Source organism: Umbelopsis ramanniana (genome assembly GCF_025399195.1).
Source record: "Umbelopsis ramanniana AG unplaced genomic scaffold K450scaffold_25, whole genome shotgun sequence".
NCBI classification, from domain to species: Eukaryota; Fungi; Mucoromycota; class Umbelopsidomycetes; order Umbelopsidales; family Umbelopsidaceae; genus Umbelopsis; species Umbelopsis ramanniana.
The window spans coordinates 220,003-233,343 of record NW_026252111.1 but is presented as its reverse complement, the minus strand read 5'-3'; the positions used below and the strand labels follow the sequence as shown (position 1 = coordinate 233,343).

The following is a 13,341-nucleotide window of genomic DNA, read 5'->3' as shown; positions in this document are numbered from 1 at the left end:
TAAGAAAAATGGACGATCTTGGTGATCAGGAAGATTTAAGGAAGGTTTCAATGGCCAATGCCTTTCCAAGCATACCCGAGAAGCCATCCAATATGTCGTACTTCAAGCGACCCTTTGATATTGCCCCGCAGCTTCCCATGGAGCCTACCGCTTCTGGTAGACGCCCTCGGGCGGACACAATGCCTTCACAGTCGACAGCTTTCCCTTATACTCCGACCAACCTTGACTTTAATCCTAGCAGACCAGCCATCCCTGTTAGTTCAAGACAACGTTCGGGCTCTGTGACCCATTCGTCACCGCTTGGCTCGTCTATGTTTCGATCCGCATGGATGGACATTGATGCTTCTATGGGCTTCGTTCCATCATTGCAGTCTCCTTCTAGTGATATCTTGGATGAAGAGCGCTCGGGAACCATCGCGAGTACAATGGCAACATTGGGTTTGGATGACGATAAGGATATGAGATCGAACGATTCATTACCCTCCGGTGGTTATCATCACGCTACTCTTCAAGCAAGGCCGAACACAATGAACTCGGACGGTTTGAACCCCCATCATATATTAATGAATCATCAAAACACCATGAGGAGTCGTGCCTACACCACATCAGCCAAACCGCAGCTGTCTTCGCACCCAGAGATTTACCTGCCAACGTCGCAACCCTCTGCTCCCTCAAGATTCCAGCCATTTGCTCCGACTTCGAATCGACCCCGCGCTATCAGTCTTGGCATGGCAGATGCCACCATTGAAGGTCCTACGGTTACACCAAACCGGGACCCGGTGATGAATCCCGGATCGTTCTGGCCAACTGATATGGCCAGGCAAAGAAACTTACGTGGATCTACCAGCTCTGGAAACCTCTCTAACTTGGCCTCCGCTCATCACCACGAATTTAGCTCCTCTGACCGTTTCTTGCCCATTCGGAATGACCTCGCCGATCAATGGACCGAGGAGTTGTACCACAACAACCGTCTTTTTGAGACGACTGGTGCTACACAACCGTTGTCAGCTCAAACCCCCACACGGTCTCTCTGGTTTGGTAACGTGGATCCAGCTCTCACTGTGCCCGAGTTGATGCAAATTTTTTCTCCCTACGGACCTATCGAAAGTGCTCGCGTACTGCCTGACAAAGAATGCGCCTTTGTTAACTTTGTCAATTTGGATGATGCTCTGAGAGCCAAAGACGATTTTGGCTCAAGCTTGGCCAGTAGTCTTGGAGGATCTTTCGTAAAAGTTGGATTTGGAAAACCTGAAGTGGCCACGGCTGCTTCATCCAACAATGACATGAACAATACTGTACAAGGTCCTACTCGTGCTTTGTGTAAGTTGAACAATGGAAACAAGCAATTTAGCTAGGTCGCAATCGAGATTTTACCCAATGCAGAAATCGTACTCACATGTTTCTCTTTACTTTTTAGGGATTGGCAATCTACCCTCCAGTACAACCGCAACCATGCTTCGTACGGTGTTTTCCACCTTTGGCGTCATCGAATCAGCTCGTATTCTGGCTCATAAAAACTGCGGTTTTGTCAACTTCGATTCGCAAGACGATGCTATCAGAGCCAAGAAGGCTTTGCACAATGTTGAGATTATGGGTCCTGGTACTGGCGCTGTTCGTGTCGGTTATGCAAAGGTGCCAACGAAGTCTACCAACGGCTCACCTTCACCTGTCATGGAGAACGCTGCTTTGGAAGATGTCAGTCAGAAATCTCCATGGCAAGCTGGTGAAAGTGGCAACCAACCCAATGACGCCTATCAAGCACAAATGCTTATGGTCATGCTGATGGCTGAGATGGCTGGTGCTAATAGTGCTGCTTTGACTGCCAATGCCATTCAGGAGCGCAAGAAGATTTTCAAGGATTTAGACGATAGCGCCGAAGAACCTGTTTTTGAAGGTAAAGCATCGTTTACTCCCATAATGGTGTACCATTATGTTTCGTGGTTCACGCTTTGGACCATTTTTATTTTATTTTATTAACACTGTTGTACAGAACGAGCTGTCATCAATTATGCTGCCAGTATCCCTGCTGTATCCGAAACTGCCACAGGTAGAAAACTGGAAACTGCCCGTCTACGTGAAATGAGAAAACGTCTGGATAGCGGTAATTACTCGCAAGACGAGATTGAAGCTATGGGTTTAGAATGCCTACCGGATGTTGTTGAACTGTGTAGTGGTAAGTCATTGAATGTTGCTGAACCGGTCACATGGCAAGCGATAAACTCATGCATCTTTCGCTTAAGATCACATTGGCAACACTGTCATACAAAAATTGTATGAACGATGCAGTAGCGAGATCAAGGACGCTATGTTGGAAAAAGTGGCTCCCTACTTGGCTTCCATCGGTGTTCATAAAAATGGTACTTGGGCTGCTCAAAAGATCATTGACAAGTCTACGACTGACAAACAGGTACATCTTTGTTTTTACTTTCTCTCTACGTCTGAAAGACTATGTTATGCCTCCATATTCATACATTTCTCCTTCATTCCAGATTGCTCTTATTTGTCACCACTTGGCAAAGTATGTGCCAGCCTTATTCCTCGATCAATTTGGCAACTATGTCGTCCAATGTTGTTTACCGCTTGGATCGGGACGCAACCAATTCATTTATGACGCCATCGTTGACCGTTGCTGGGAAATCGCTCAGGGAAGATTTGGAGCCAGAGCCGTTAGGGCAACATTGGAGAGTCAGTACACCAGTGATTGGCAACGCAAATATGCCGCTGCTGCGATTGTGCAAAATGCTCCTCTTCTAATTATAAACCCTAACGGTGTTCTTCTTCTCAACTGGTTGTTGGATACATTGGAGTCGCCTGGTCACTTCAAGGTCCTTTTACCTCAAGTGTTACCTCACCTGCGTCATTTGGCCGTTCAAAAAATTGCATCTAGCGTCTTATACAAAATGATCAACCAGCAGGAGGATCTTGAAACACAACAAGCCATTATAGAGGGAGTATGCGAATCCATGGAAAGCATTCTTGCCGATACGGCACAAGGAGTTCCGTTCGTTCAGAAGATCATGACCAGCGTCCATGTCAATCAAGATGGACGTCAGCATGTAGCTCGTATCGCTCGCAATGCTCTTGTTAAAGCCAATCTACAAGATACTATTCAATATCGCCGTCTTGTTGAAGATATCATCAATACTATCGGCGACGAGCCATTTGTAGATAACTAAACATTAAGGGAAATCATACACGCCAAACTTGCATGCGCCTCCATCCCTGCCTCTTTACAAAAAAAAAAAAAAAGGCAGGCAAACCCGTCACCACACGCTACCATGAAAAAGTAATCTTTGAATAATCCCCAAGGCGAACGTTTTTTTTTTTTCTGCTTCCATTATATAAATGCTGTTTTGTAGATACTTATATTCTCTTTTCCTTCGCTTTTTACCTTTTCTTCCTTTCCCTTTGTTTCTTATCATTTTCATTACTTGATCAAAACTACATACTGAAAGCCTATTCAACCACCAAAAGGCAATTTTTCAAATTTTATAGATCCATGCATAAAGAGGGATGGAAATGGAACGTAGTTAGTCAAACACACTTTTCGACACAATAGTAGAAGCCTTGTACTGTGGTTACTCTGACCAAATCATTTCTTCAATTACAGCCACTTGGTTTCCTTTCAATAAAAAGAACTTGCACGTTTGATCCACGTTGCTTAAGAATTGCCCCTCATTGATAAATTGCCAATCTATCGATGTCTTCAATGAAATGAAAAATATGGTATACTCTTGATTTATGTCTCTACATCCAGCTTTAGTTTACAATGATATCCTTCAATAATGTTGTAATTTTCTTTTCTACAAATGCCATCATCATTTGATCGTCGCTAGGTACATTTATGCTAACGATAAACTGCTGGCCATAACGAAGTGCTATGTAAGGGGTACTCGATTAGACAATGAAAAGAAAAGATGGCTCGACAGATATTTGAAACAGCTTGCTTACCTAAACGTCGGCCGAGATCCACGCTGACGTCCGACATATCCTGAGTGATCAAGTTGGATGCTGGTGGTGGCGTGTTCTGCCGCAGCGTAAGCACCGTATACCACGTAAATACCCCCACGATCATACCCCCCACACTCACCTTGTTCATGGCAGGCATAGCAATAGACAGATCGGCGAGGCCATCTTGCGGCCGACCCACCCAGATCATGAATGACTTGTTCATTTCTGTTATTTGGAAATGTATGGGCTTCTGTGAATATAATTCGGTAATTTGGTGAATCTTAAATTGAGAATCCATATGAAAAACTTGCTGGCGAGATATTTAATGCAGTATAAGGTAAGAAAAAAGTAGGGATACGACTGTCAATGGGGGGATCGCAGAGAGTATTATGTACAAAGGGCAAGAAAAAATAAAAATTTGGCAAAGCACGCACGTCTTTACCACCGATGGCTAATCGCGGTGGTCGTCGGAGAAACGATTGAAAAAGATTGTAGTGCTGCTGATGACCGTTCACTGGGTGATGAAAAGCCAATAATCCAGCCCAAACTGTTGGCAAAGAGGTCTATAGCTTCGCTAAATAGTCCATTGGTAGCGTTATTATGTTGCATCAAGCTGTAACAGATGAATCATACCCAGTTAGTCAAGACATGAAGGGGTTTCGAGTCTGCATGACAACGCCGTTGACTTACTTTTTAGCCCATTCTGTAACGACTTGCTCTCCATATATTTTCCCTTCGGCAATCTTAGAGGTTGCCTGTTCTATGGCTTTCATCCAGTATTTCACAAGGTCAAGATATAGGTTGCGTTGTATATTATTGTGCGCTAAGTGTGGCAAAGTATCAGTACGATGTTGTATGCGCCATTGAGTAATATTCCACTTACTTGGATTACTCCAAGATGGTAATCGTTCAGCGACCAGGGTTGCAAAGTGAAGATAGGAAAAGGTAGTAGTGGGAAAGTCACTTGATGTCGTAAAATGATCAGCGTATTCTTGTAAAGCGTTCTATACAAGCCGTCAGTAAAGTCGAATCAACGATACAAGCAAAAATATATCCTTACCACCAAATCCATGAGGTGTCCTTTAACTCGATTGTAGCTGTAATCATCGCGCATTGGTCCAGATCTGCTATATGGGAAACTTTCGGATAGTTTGTACTCTAAATCATTGATGGCTTGTGATACAGACTGGAGAGTTGGTGCAGGAATGTTTTTTTCGATCTCTGGCTGTAAACTAGGGTATGAGTCTATCAATCCGTTAACGAGGTCAACCAGCGTCGTTTTATCCAGTGTGTCTACAATCAGAAGCGAGAATAGTTCAATCAATGAGCCTCTTACTGTTGTCGTCCCAGTAAAGCGTTCCTAAGCATTACCTAGTAATTTTCTGACAGAAAGGTGATTCGTCATATCTGTTTTCGTCCTTTTGCTGCTATTTTCTGCTGTCTTGGCTTTCATGTCGGTTCGTAGATTAGACTGAAGAGTCTTCCCAAACTGAAATGTGGGATCTGCTGCGGAGGGAGCCAGCGTCATATCCTCATCGTCCGAGATACGTCGTTTACGACCTATTATACGTTTCTAGCTGTCAGCTATTGGTATTAATTACGCAACAGTCTTCAAATGCTAAGCTTACCTTTCTGCATGGTGAAAGAGTCAAGTGGGGGACTCAGAAAGCGGAATACAAAATGCCCGTCTTGTGGTTGACTGCCTTTTCTCTGTTCTTTCCATGAAGTCAAAGCAGACGAGCTTAAGCTCATTCTTCAAGCCAGCTCAACCGTCCTTTCAACCTCGCCGAGATCCACCTTCAGGTTAGTGGTAATTGTGGCAGTGAGACGATTTCAGCTTCATTTATTTATTTTCAACGCGACGTAGACTCGTCCCTTCACGATACACCTGCCTCCCCGTTTTTTGTTCAGGAGTCAACACCAACACAGCACACCAAGCTTGCAAACAAGTTCTCTTACTCAGAGAATGAGGTTATAGAATCGAGCTCAAAGAGAACAAAGGAACAGGAAGACCTTCACCAACGCTTTGTGGCAAAATTTGGAGACGCCGCAGAAAATCGGCCTGTCAAAAAGTTCAAGGCGAATGATTTTACTGCCAATGAAGTGATCCAGCCAGATACCCAAGTTTTGAAACATAAGGTAAAAACGAACTATACCCCTCTGGAAATCCAAGTTGTTGAATTGAAGGAAAAGTATCCCGGGGTACTACTGGTTATTGAAGTTGGATACAAATACAAATTTTTTGGAGAGGATGCCAAGGTATTGTTGCGACCATCCTAGAAGGAACTTTACTTTATCCACTTGGTCATTTGTTAACAATCATGCAACAGACGGCTTCGAAAATTCTCAACATTGCCCACTATATGGACCATAATTTTTATTGTGCCAGTATACCCACACATCGCCTCCCATTCCACGTGCGAAGGTAAGCCAATATTCCAGGGCAGTGCTGATCGGACACACATTGCTAATATAGAGCCATAGGCTTGTCAATGCTGGCTATAAAGTCGGTGTAGTGAGGCAGACCGAAACTGCTGCACTCAAAGCAGTAGGCGATAACAAGCAAGGACCATTTCTGAGGGAGCTTAAGAACTTGTACACAAAAGGAACCTTTGTAGAGGAAATGGCTGCAGCTGATATAGACGAGGATTCTGGAACATCACCTGGCTCGGGCTCAAACTATCTTATGTGCATAGTAGAAGAAAACCGCGGAGGCGGAGGTCCCGATGAAAGAGTTCGAGTGGGAATTGTGGTAAGTTTCAAAAGCAATCTTTGCAGCTACCGTACTTTTATACTGAGTTTGGCATGAAGGCGGTGCAACCGGCTACTGGCGATATCGTCTATGACTCATTTGAAGACACGTATATGCGAAGTGAACTGGAGACAAGAGTTTTGCACATTCAGCCATGCGAATTACTGCTGCCAGCAACCTTAAGCCGACCGACAGAGAAGCTAATCCATCATATTGCTTTGCAAAGGTAATTACTATCGTTACTCGAGACGACCAATATAGCCGCTAATATCTATTTATCAGAACGACAGCCTTTGGCGATAATGTGCGTGTGGAAAGAGTACCAAAGGATATGGTCTTCGCCACTGACTACAATGCTGCATTCACTTATGTATCTGATTTCTATGCAAATACTGTTGGCAGCCAGTCGAGCTCTCAAGGTGGTGTAAAGTCCGAGACGCTATTCGCTGAGATTCTAAGGCTTCCAGATGTCATTATGTAAGTTGCGGTAGTGATTAGATGTGACCGAAACGCCAATTCTAAATGCCCTTTTGCAGTAAAAGTCTGGCACTTACTGTCAAGTATCTCACGGATTTTCAACTCGACCACGTTTTCAAGCTTACAAAGTACTTTAACCACTTCTCTTCGAAATCTCATATGACCCTGAACGCTAATACCATGGCCAATTTGGAAATATACCGCAATTCAACGAATTATGGAGAAAAGCATTCGCTATTTTGGATATTGAATCATACCAATACATCTTTTGGAAAAAGGCTACTAAAGCGATGGGTTGGTAGACCACTGATCAACAAAGGGTAGGCAGTTTTGACTATGATAGTGGCCATAAAGAACTGTACTGAACGATTTAAATGTCTTGTAGGCTATTAGAAGAAAGAACAAATGCTGTGGAAGAATTGATATCTACCGATAATCCAAAGGTCCCAAAAGTACGAAGTCTTTTAAAGCATCTCCCTGATTTGGAGAAAGGATTGTGCCGCATTCACTATGGAAAAGTAAGCCTTTCCTTCCGAATTTTTATGCAAGAGTGTATCAATATGACTAAAAAAAAATCGTCAGTCGTCACCGTCTGAATTGTTGCAGGTTCTGAATGCGTTGGAAAAAGTAGCAGAGCTTTTTCACCAAGCTGCCCCAGTGGCAGACATTAAGTTTCGTTCATCCCTTCTCAATACCATTTTCGATTGCCTGCCTCTTATTCTGGAGGAAGTAGTTACATTGAAGTCAATGCTGGACGTCACTGCTGTTGAACGAGGAAACGATGTCACCAATCTCTTTCAGTCTGATGAACCTTGGCAGGAGATAAGTGAATATAAACTGGTAAGTACAGATTGCTTCAGCCATAAGATTTACGTACATTGCATCAGCTTACATTGGATGGTGGCAGAGAATAAACGACACAGAAAAAGAATTTCAGGAGTATCTTAAGGAGTTACGGAAGATTTTACGAAACTCAACAACTCAATATGTTACAGTTGCTGGTATCGAGGTAAGTCTCGCGCGACGCGATCGAGATATGTAGACATACACTTATCAATAGCCTAATCTAACATTTATACTGTACAGTATTTGGTAGAAGTGAAGAATACTGAGCTTAAGAAAGTCCCTCAAAATTGGATCAAGATTAGCGGTACAAAGGCAGTTTCGAGATTTCATACGCCGTTCATCATTGCAAAGGCGAAAGAAAAAGAGCAGTATCGCGATAGATTGAAGATAGCTTCGCAAAAGGCTTACCAGGACTATCTACATCAAGTGTCCGAAAGATATGAGCTTTTCCGTGATGTCGTTCAGAGGCTTGCTCAGCTTGATTGCCTTTTATCTCTTGCAACGGTTGCCATTCAGCCTGGTTATTGCAAGCCCGAATATGTTGATCATCTGATGATGAAGGTGGAAAACGGTCGACATCCCATGGTCGAGCAACTGCTCGCAGGCGGATTTGTACCCAATGACGTGGAGTTTGACGTGAGCAGTTTATAATTATACGCTCAATTTTTGCTTACTGTTAACTTTAATCATTTGATTCACCGTAGTCTGATGCGTCCAGGACCATGGTTCTCACTGGTCCGAATATGGGAGGTAAGACTCTAGTATGTTAGGATTGGAACAAAATATGCAGTTCGCCTAACACGTTTCGTGCTAAAGGAAAAAGTTCCTATATTCGACAAGTTGCTTTGATAGCAATCATGGGTCAAATCGGTTCATACGTTCCTGCAGATTCAGCGCGATTGGGCATTCTAGATGCAGTGTACACAAGGTAAGAAACTGAATAGCAACGTGCATACATGAAGTTGGTGCATAACTTTGCATTGTATAGAATGGGTGCATTGGATAATCTTCAGACTGGAGAGAGTACTTTCATGATAGAGCTACATGAAACGTCGGACATTATGAAGCAAGCGACGGCTAGATCGCTTGTCATATTGGATGAACTGGGAAGAGGAACGAGCACTCACGACGGTGTCGCTATAGCCTACGCTGTACTCCAACATTTCATAACGAAGGTATGTGTGCACAAAATTGATATATTATGAATGATTTACTAATGTGCACTCCTAAAGATTCAATCTATAACGATCTTTGTGACGCATTATCCATCTCTGGCCGAACTTGTCAATGAACATTCTGAACACGCCAAAAACTGTCATATGGCATTTATCGAAAACAAGGAAGATGGTAATTTTTTTTATAAAAAAAAGATTGCTATTGGGGATTGAATTGTTTGAGATAACGATGAATTACTGATATTTTCACCAGATGATCATTCTACGCTTACATTTTTGTACAAGCTGACGAATGGGGTGGCGATGCGTAGTTATGGGTAAGCATTTACATGCTATGGATTGAACGGCACCAAATTTAGCAGCTGTTTAGAAACTGACGGTATCAATTTTAATTCTATTAGATTGAATGTGGCGCGCCTCGCGAATCTACCCAAGTCGATTTTGGATGTGGCACATCAAAAAGCATCGGAAATGGAAGCAAAGCACGAGCACGCAAAGGACATGCAAACAGCCTATCGAACACAACGATTCCTATCATCTATTTTTGGTCGACTTGATCAAGACGATAATGTCAGGAAAGACTTGCAATTACTATACCGCCAGCTGGTTGGTTAAATACCTCTTGACGAAAATTAAAATTTAATAAACTCAAAAATAAGTTTTGTCTTTTGGACAATGGATAAAAATTATCATATATCTGACATGAGCTGCTTGACCTCGTGCAACGATCTTTAAACTACTGCAATGATAGACACGATACGGACTCCAGTTCTCGCTTCAGCAGCTCATGTATGCTTTAAGCAGTGCGCTACTTGGATCATCCTCTGCGGAGGTGTGGGCCTGGCGGCTAGCATCATTGGTAATACATTTGGCTTTTGAAAGTATAAATGGCAAACATAGGCTAAATTTTCATCATGCAGAACACAACAGAACACCCTTAGGTAGCAGTTCTTGACATCTTTGCACATATTAAGCACAACGTATTCTTATATCGCTATCTTCTCTAGCCAAGTTCCGTACGGCCGAAAACCGTACAATGGCAAGCGGAAACTCGTTTATCAAAATAATACAGTGTAAGATATCTACATCCCAACGACTTCAATATATTGAAGCGACCATACTCATCATGACTGTTCATAGCGGAAACACAACACTCTTTATTGGAAAGGCTTTCACCTCGTCATCATGTGCAAGGTGAAGCTATAAACCGATAACGTGATATCAACTGCTGTACCGCACTAACGAAGGATTTAAATTTATAGCCCATGTGTTACAAACGTGCGCAACTGTACCATCAAAGAGGTCCTGTGGCGAAGAGGTAGAAACGTCACAGGAAAAAGAGGTCTCACATCATAAGGAGCCACGCGTCCTAAAGAAACGACGCAGGCCATCAAAGAAGGAAATTTGGCCGTTAAAGCACCTTACGGTGTCTTCTGGTAAATACTCCATTCGGTGGATGACTTGTAAATATATGCCCCCATGACTGAAATTTGCTATCATCATTTAAAAGGTCATAGGAGAGAGTGTCGACTTCAGAAAAAATACAAATCACGTAGTAAACATCAGCCTGACAGGTGGATTGATGCCATCGACTCTGAAGAATATGTGAATCCTCACTTAATGAGCTCTCTCCAAAGTGACCAAGGTAGCATGCAAAATGACAATGCGATGGCCAAAAACTTGGTCACCTTACTTCTCTTGGTTCATACAGGGTTGTGGAATCTTTCTCTATCATACATGCAACTCACAGCGGTTGTTTACTGATTCTGAAGGTGGCATATTATATAATTTCAAATAATGTGTCATATTTGAGAGAAAAACTAAAAGTACACTAACTACACTACTGTATACAAGCGCCCATCCTATTAAAAAAAAACTCCAAATATCCCATTCATTATACAAACTCCCAGCTAGCCATATCTTCTAAAATATCTTGTCTGACTCGTACTCGCCGATCAGCCACATAAGCAATCTTTGTCTTCAAAATCATGTCCGTCTCCTCCAATACCTGCGTCTCCTTCCGCAACCGAGCGATTGTCTCGCGCAAGTCGTCAAGCCGGCAAATATTGACATTAGGCAAGTTGTCGCTGCCCACCAGTAGATCCTCACGCATCCGCAAAAGACCATCGCACATGGATGAGGGCGATAATAATACTGATACTGAGGCCTCTTTTTCTTCTTCTTGTGCTGCTTCTTTTTGTTGTGGGTGGGGCGGGGTGGTTTTGGCTTCGGTTTGGCCGGCCGTTTGCCCGATGGTGGTGGGGTCTTTAGTCTCCTTAGCCTCATAAGAAGCGTCTTCTTGGGTGGAGGAGGTGGAGGCGGACGGAAGAAGCCGGCTCTGATCAATATGGACTTCTTGGTTGAGCTGGATGACGGTAGGGGAGGCTTCCGTCGGAGAGAAATAGTCACCATCACTAGATAAGTCGTCTATGGTGCTGTAGTATGGACCGTCAAAAATCTCTTCGCTGTTTCGTCGACTAGAGTCAGTTGAATCACAAAGGTCAACAGCGGACTGACGGGCAAACGCTTCACGCATCGGACAGACAGTAAAGAATAAAAAGGTTTCTTGTTAAAAAAAAAGGTACACAGGTTAAGTAACGGCTGATTGCCTGGTGATTAAATCACCTACAATGACCGAGTCAGATAACTGGAACCCCAGTCATGTCATGTGGGCTGCAAGGAGGAAATCCCCAATATTGTAGTTCAATTTTTCTCCTTGATGGTTACAAAAGTGAATTGATTTTTATTTCTTTTTTCTTTGCGACAAAATAAAAATGATTTATTGTGCAGCAACGGGCTCAGCAGCAGCGGGAGCAGCGGGCTTGCTGAAGTCCTGGGAGATGGGCTCAGTGATAGCAGCCTCCTCCTTGGGCTCAAGGATGCTGACGATATCAGGGAGGTTGTTCTTGGGACCGGCTCTGCCAGTGGGATCCCAGTCGAGCATGATCTTGACCTTGATACCAAGGACACCTTGGCGAAGAAGGACGTGGCGAACAGCAGTATCGATGAAGTCGCGAGTGGGTTGACCGGAGTGGATCATGAAACCGTCAGTGAACTTCATGGACTTGGCACGAGCAGCACGGAGCTTGCCAGAGACAACAACTTCGCAACCCTTGGCACCAGACTCCATGATGAAGCGAAGGACACCATAACAGGCACTATAAAACAGTAAAATCGATAGTTTAGCCTACTGAAGAACCCCTTGATTGTTTTGGGTTTTGATAAACCTGCCATAGTATAAAAAAACCAACTTACCGACGAACAGCTAAACCGTTGAGAAGCTTGAACTTGACGGACTCGCACTGAGCAATAGCGCAAAGACCACGGTTTTGGACGCGCTCAGCATAGAGCTCGACGGTGTTCTCGGGGAACTTGAAACGCTTCTGGACGAGGGAGGTCAACTCGCGGATACGGCGACCCTTCTCACCAAGAACGTTTTGGGTGTGGGTGGCACGAATGATGACTCTGAGGAAAGAAAAAAAAAATTGAAAAGGAGGAAAGTTGCGTATTGAAGTCAGTATTTCCAGTCGTTGGTTGTAATGTTATTCCAAGTTGATCAATGTAACAACTTACTCGGTGCGGGCAGGGGTGACACGGACCTCGACACCAGAGTAACCATCTTCGGAGAGCTCACGAGTGAAGAACTCGTTGAGTTCGGCGTAGAAGACACCGTCAGCGACCTAGTGAAATTATACAATGTTAACATCAACCATCCCAAATGTAACATGAGAATTCAATAATTGATCATGGGGCTACTTACGAACTAAATCAATGACAATGAGTTCGATGGCAGAGACGAATGTTGAAACAAGTTTGTTGATTGGCGCAGAAGAGTTTGCAGAAAAAAGAAAAAGAGACCATGGCATTAGAAATTTTCAATCACTACTGAATTTGAATGTTGCTACCATTGAATAGCCTGAATGAACTTTTTCGACTGTATCGATCGATAATCCATCGGCGTATCGGTTGCATCCATCCAAGCATCTGTCATCGATGTCCATACCTTTCTCTTCTTGGAAATCTGTGAGACGGCAGCCATGCTGGAAGTAAAAGAGAGAGAGTCAGTCCGATGCACTGGATACTCGATCATAAGTCCAGGAGTTCCAAAATTTTTCAGACCCGTCGGAATTGATTTTTGGT

At 43.5% G+C, this 13,341-nt stretch overlaps 5 protein-coding genes across 5 annotated transcripts; 2 read left to right on the top strand and 3 right to left on the bottom strand.

The window, feature by feature from the left end:
* Positions 1-8: 8 nt before the first annotated feature.
* K450DRAFT_271556 (uncharacterized protein) lies at positions 9-3,176 on the top strand (the record flags this gene model as incomplete). Its single annotated transcript, XM_051593013.1, has 5 exons — positions 9-1,320; positions 1,418-1,894; positions 1,991-2,173; positions 2,241-2,407; positions 2,490-3,176. 5 exons carry the CDS (start codon positions 9-11, stop codon positions 3,174-3,176), a joined length of 2,826 nt encoding a protein of 941 aa, XP_051444975.1.
* Positions 3,177-3,759: 583 nt separating this feature from the next.
* Positions 3,760-5,703, bottom strand: K450DRAFT_199062 (uncharacterized protein; the record flags this gene model as incomplete). The annotated part of the gene is made up of 10 exons (XM_051584587.1): positions 3,760-3,878; positions 3,952-4,027; positions 4,091-4,261; positions 4,386-4,402; positions 4,467-4,564; positions 4,642-4,774; positions 4,835-4,955; positions 5,012-5,286; positions 5,323-5,511; positions 5,580-5,703. The coding sequence occupies 10 exons, from the start codon at positions 5,701-5,703 to the stop codon at positions 3,760-3,762; spliced, it is 1,323 nt and encodes a 440-aa protein (XP_051444974.1).
* K450DRAFT_239973 (uncharacterized protein) lies at positions 5,495-9,887 on the top strand. The gene is made up of 17 exons (XM_051588856.1): positions 5,495-5,754; positions 5,819-6,210; positions 6,282-6,376; positions 6,436-6,703; positions 6,763-6,929; positions 6,986-7,180; positions 7,240-7,500; positions 7,566-7,698; positions 7,763-8,020; positions 8,088-8,189; positions 8,267-8,662; positions 8,731-8,776; positions 8,843-8,954; positions 9,015-9,201; positions 9,259-9,373; positions 9,455-9,518; positions 9,603-9,887. Exons 1-17 carry the CDS (start codon positions 5,673-5,675, stop codon positions 9,814-9,816), a joined length of 3,087 nt encoding a protein of 1,028 aa, XP_051444973.1. The 5' UTR covers positions 5,495-5,672; the 3' UTR covers positions 9,817-9,887.
* A 1,051-nt stretch (positions 9,888-10,938) lies between these two features.
* On the bottom strand, positions 10,939-11,858 carry K450DRAFT_239970 (uncharacterized protein). Its single transcript, XM_051588855.1, has one exon. The coding sequence runs from the start codon at positions 11,735-11,737 to the stop codon at positions 11,096-11,098; it is 642 nt and encodes a 213-aa protein (XP_051444972.1). The 5' UTR covers positions 11,738-11,858; the 3' UTR covers positions 10,939-11,095.
* K450DRAFT_239961 (uncharacterized protein) lies at positions 11,859-13,300 on the bottom strand. The gene is made up of 5 exons (XM_051588854.1): positions 13,205-13,300; positions 13,124-13,126; positions 12,775-12,881; positions 12,457-12,666; positions 11,859-12,359 (listed from the first exon to the last, which is right to left on the bottom strand). The coding sequence occupies exons 1-5, from the start codon at positions 13,289-13,291 to the stop codon at positions 11,981-11,983; spliced, it is 786 nt and encodes a 261-aa protein (XP_051444971.1). The 5' UTR covers positions 13,292-13,300; the 3' UTR covers positions 11,859-11,980.
* Positions 13,301-13,341: the final 41 nt, after the last annotated feature.

Bases quoted from the DNA above. Each gene is read 5' to 3' on its own strand.
- K450DRAFT_239973 (XM_051588856.1), top strand. From the start codon at position 5,673: ATGAAGTCAAAGCAGACGAGCTTAAGCTCATTCTTCAAGCCAGCTCAA. The intron at 7,181-7,239 runs GTAAGTTGCGGT...GCCCTTTTGCAG, and splicing joins AGGCTTCCAGATGTCATTAT to TAAAAGTCTGGCACTTACTG. The intron at 8,021-8,087 runs GTAAGTACAGAT...GGATGGTGGCAG, and splicing joins AGATAAGTGAATATAAACTG to AGAATAAACGACACAGAAAA.
- K450DRAFT_239970 (XM_051588855.1), bottom strand. From the start codon at position 11,737: ATGCGTGAAGCGTTTGCCCGTCAGTCCGCTGTTGACCTTTGTGATTCA.
- K450DRAFT_239961 (XM_051588854.1), bottom strand. From the start codon at position 13,291: ATGATCGAGTATCCAGTGCATCGGACTGACTCTCTCTCTTTTACTTCC. The intron at 12,667-12,774 runs GTAAGTTGTTAC...TTCTTTCCTCAG, and splicing joins GTCACCCCTGCCCGCACCGA to AGTCATCATTCGTGCCACCC. The intron at 12,360-12,456 runs GTAAGTTGGTTT...ACTGTTTTATAG, and splicing joins AACGGTTTAGCTGTTCGTCG to TGCCTGTTATGGTGTCCTTC.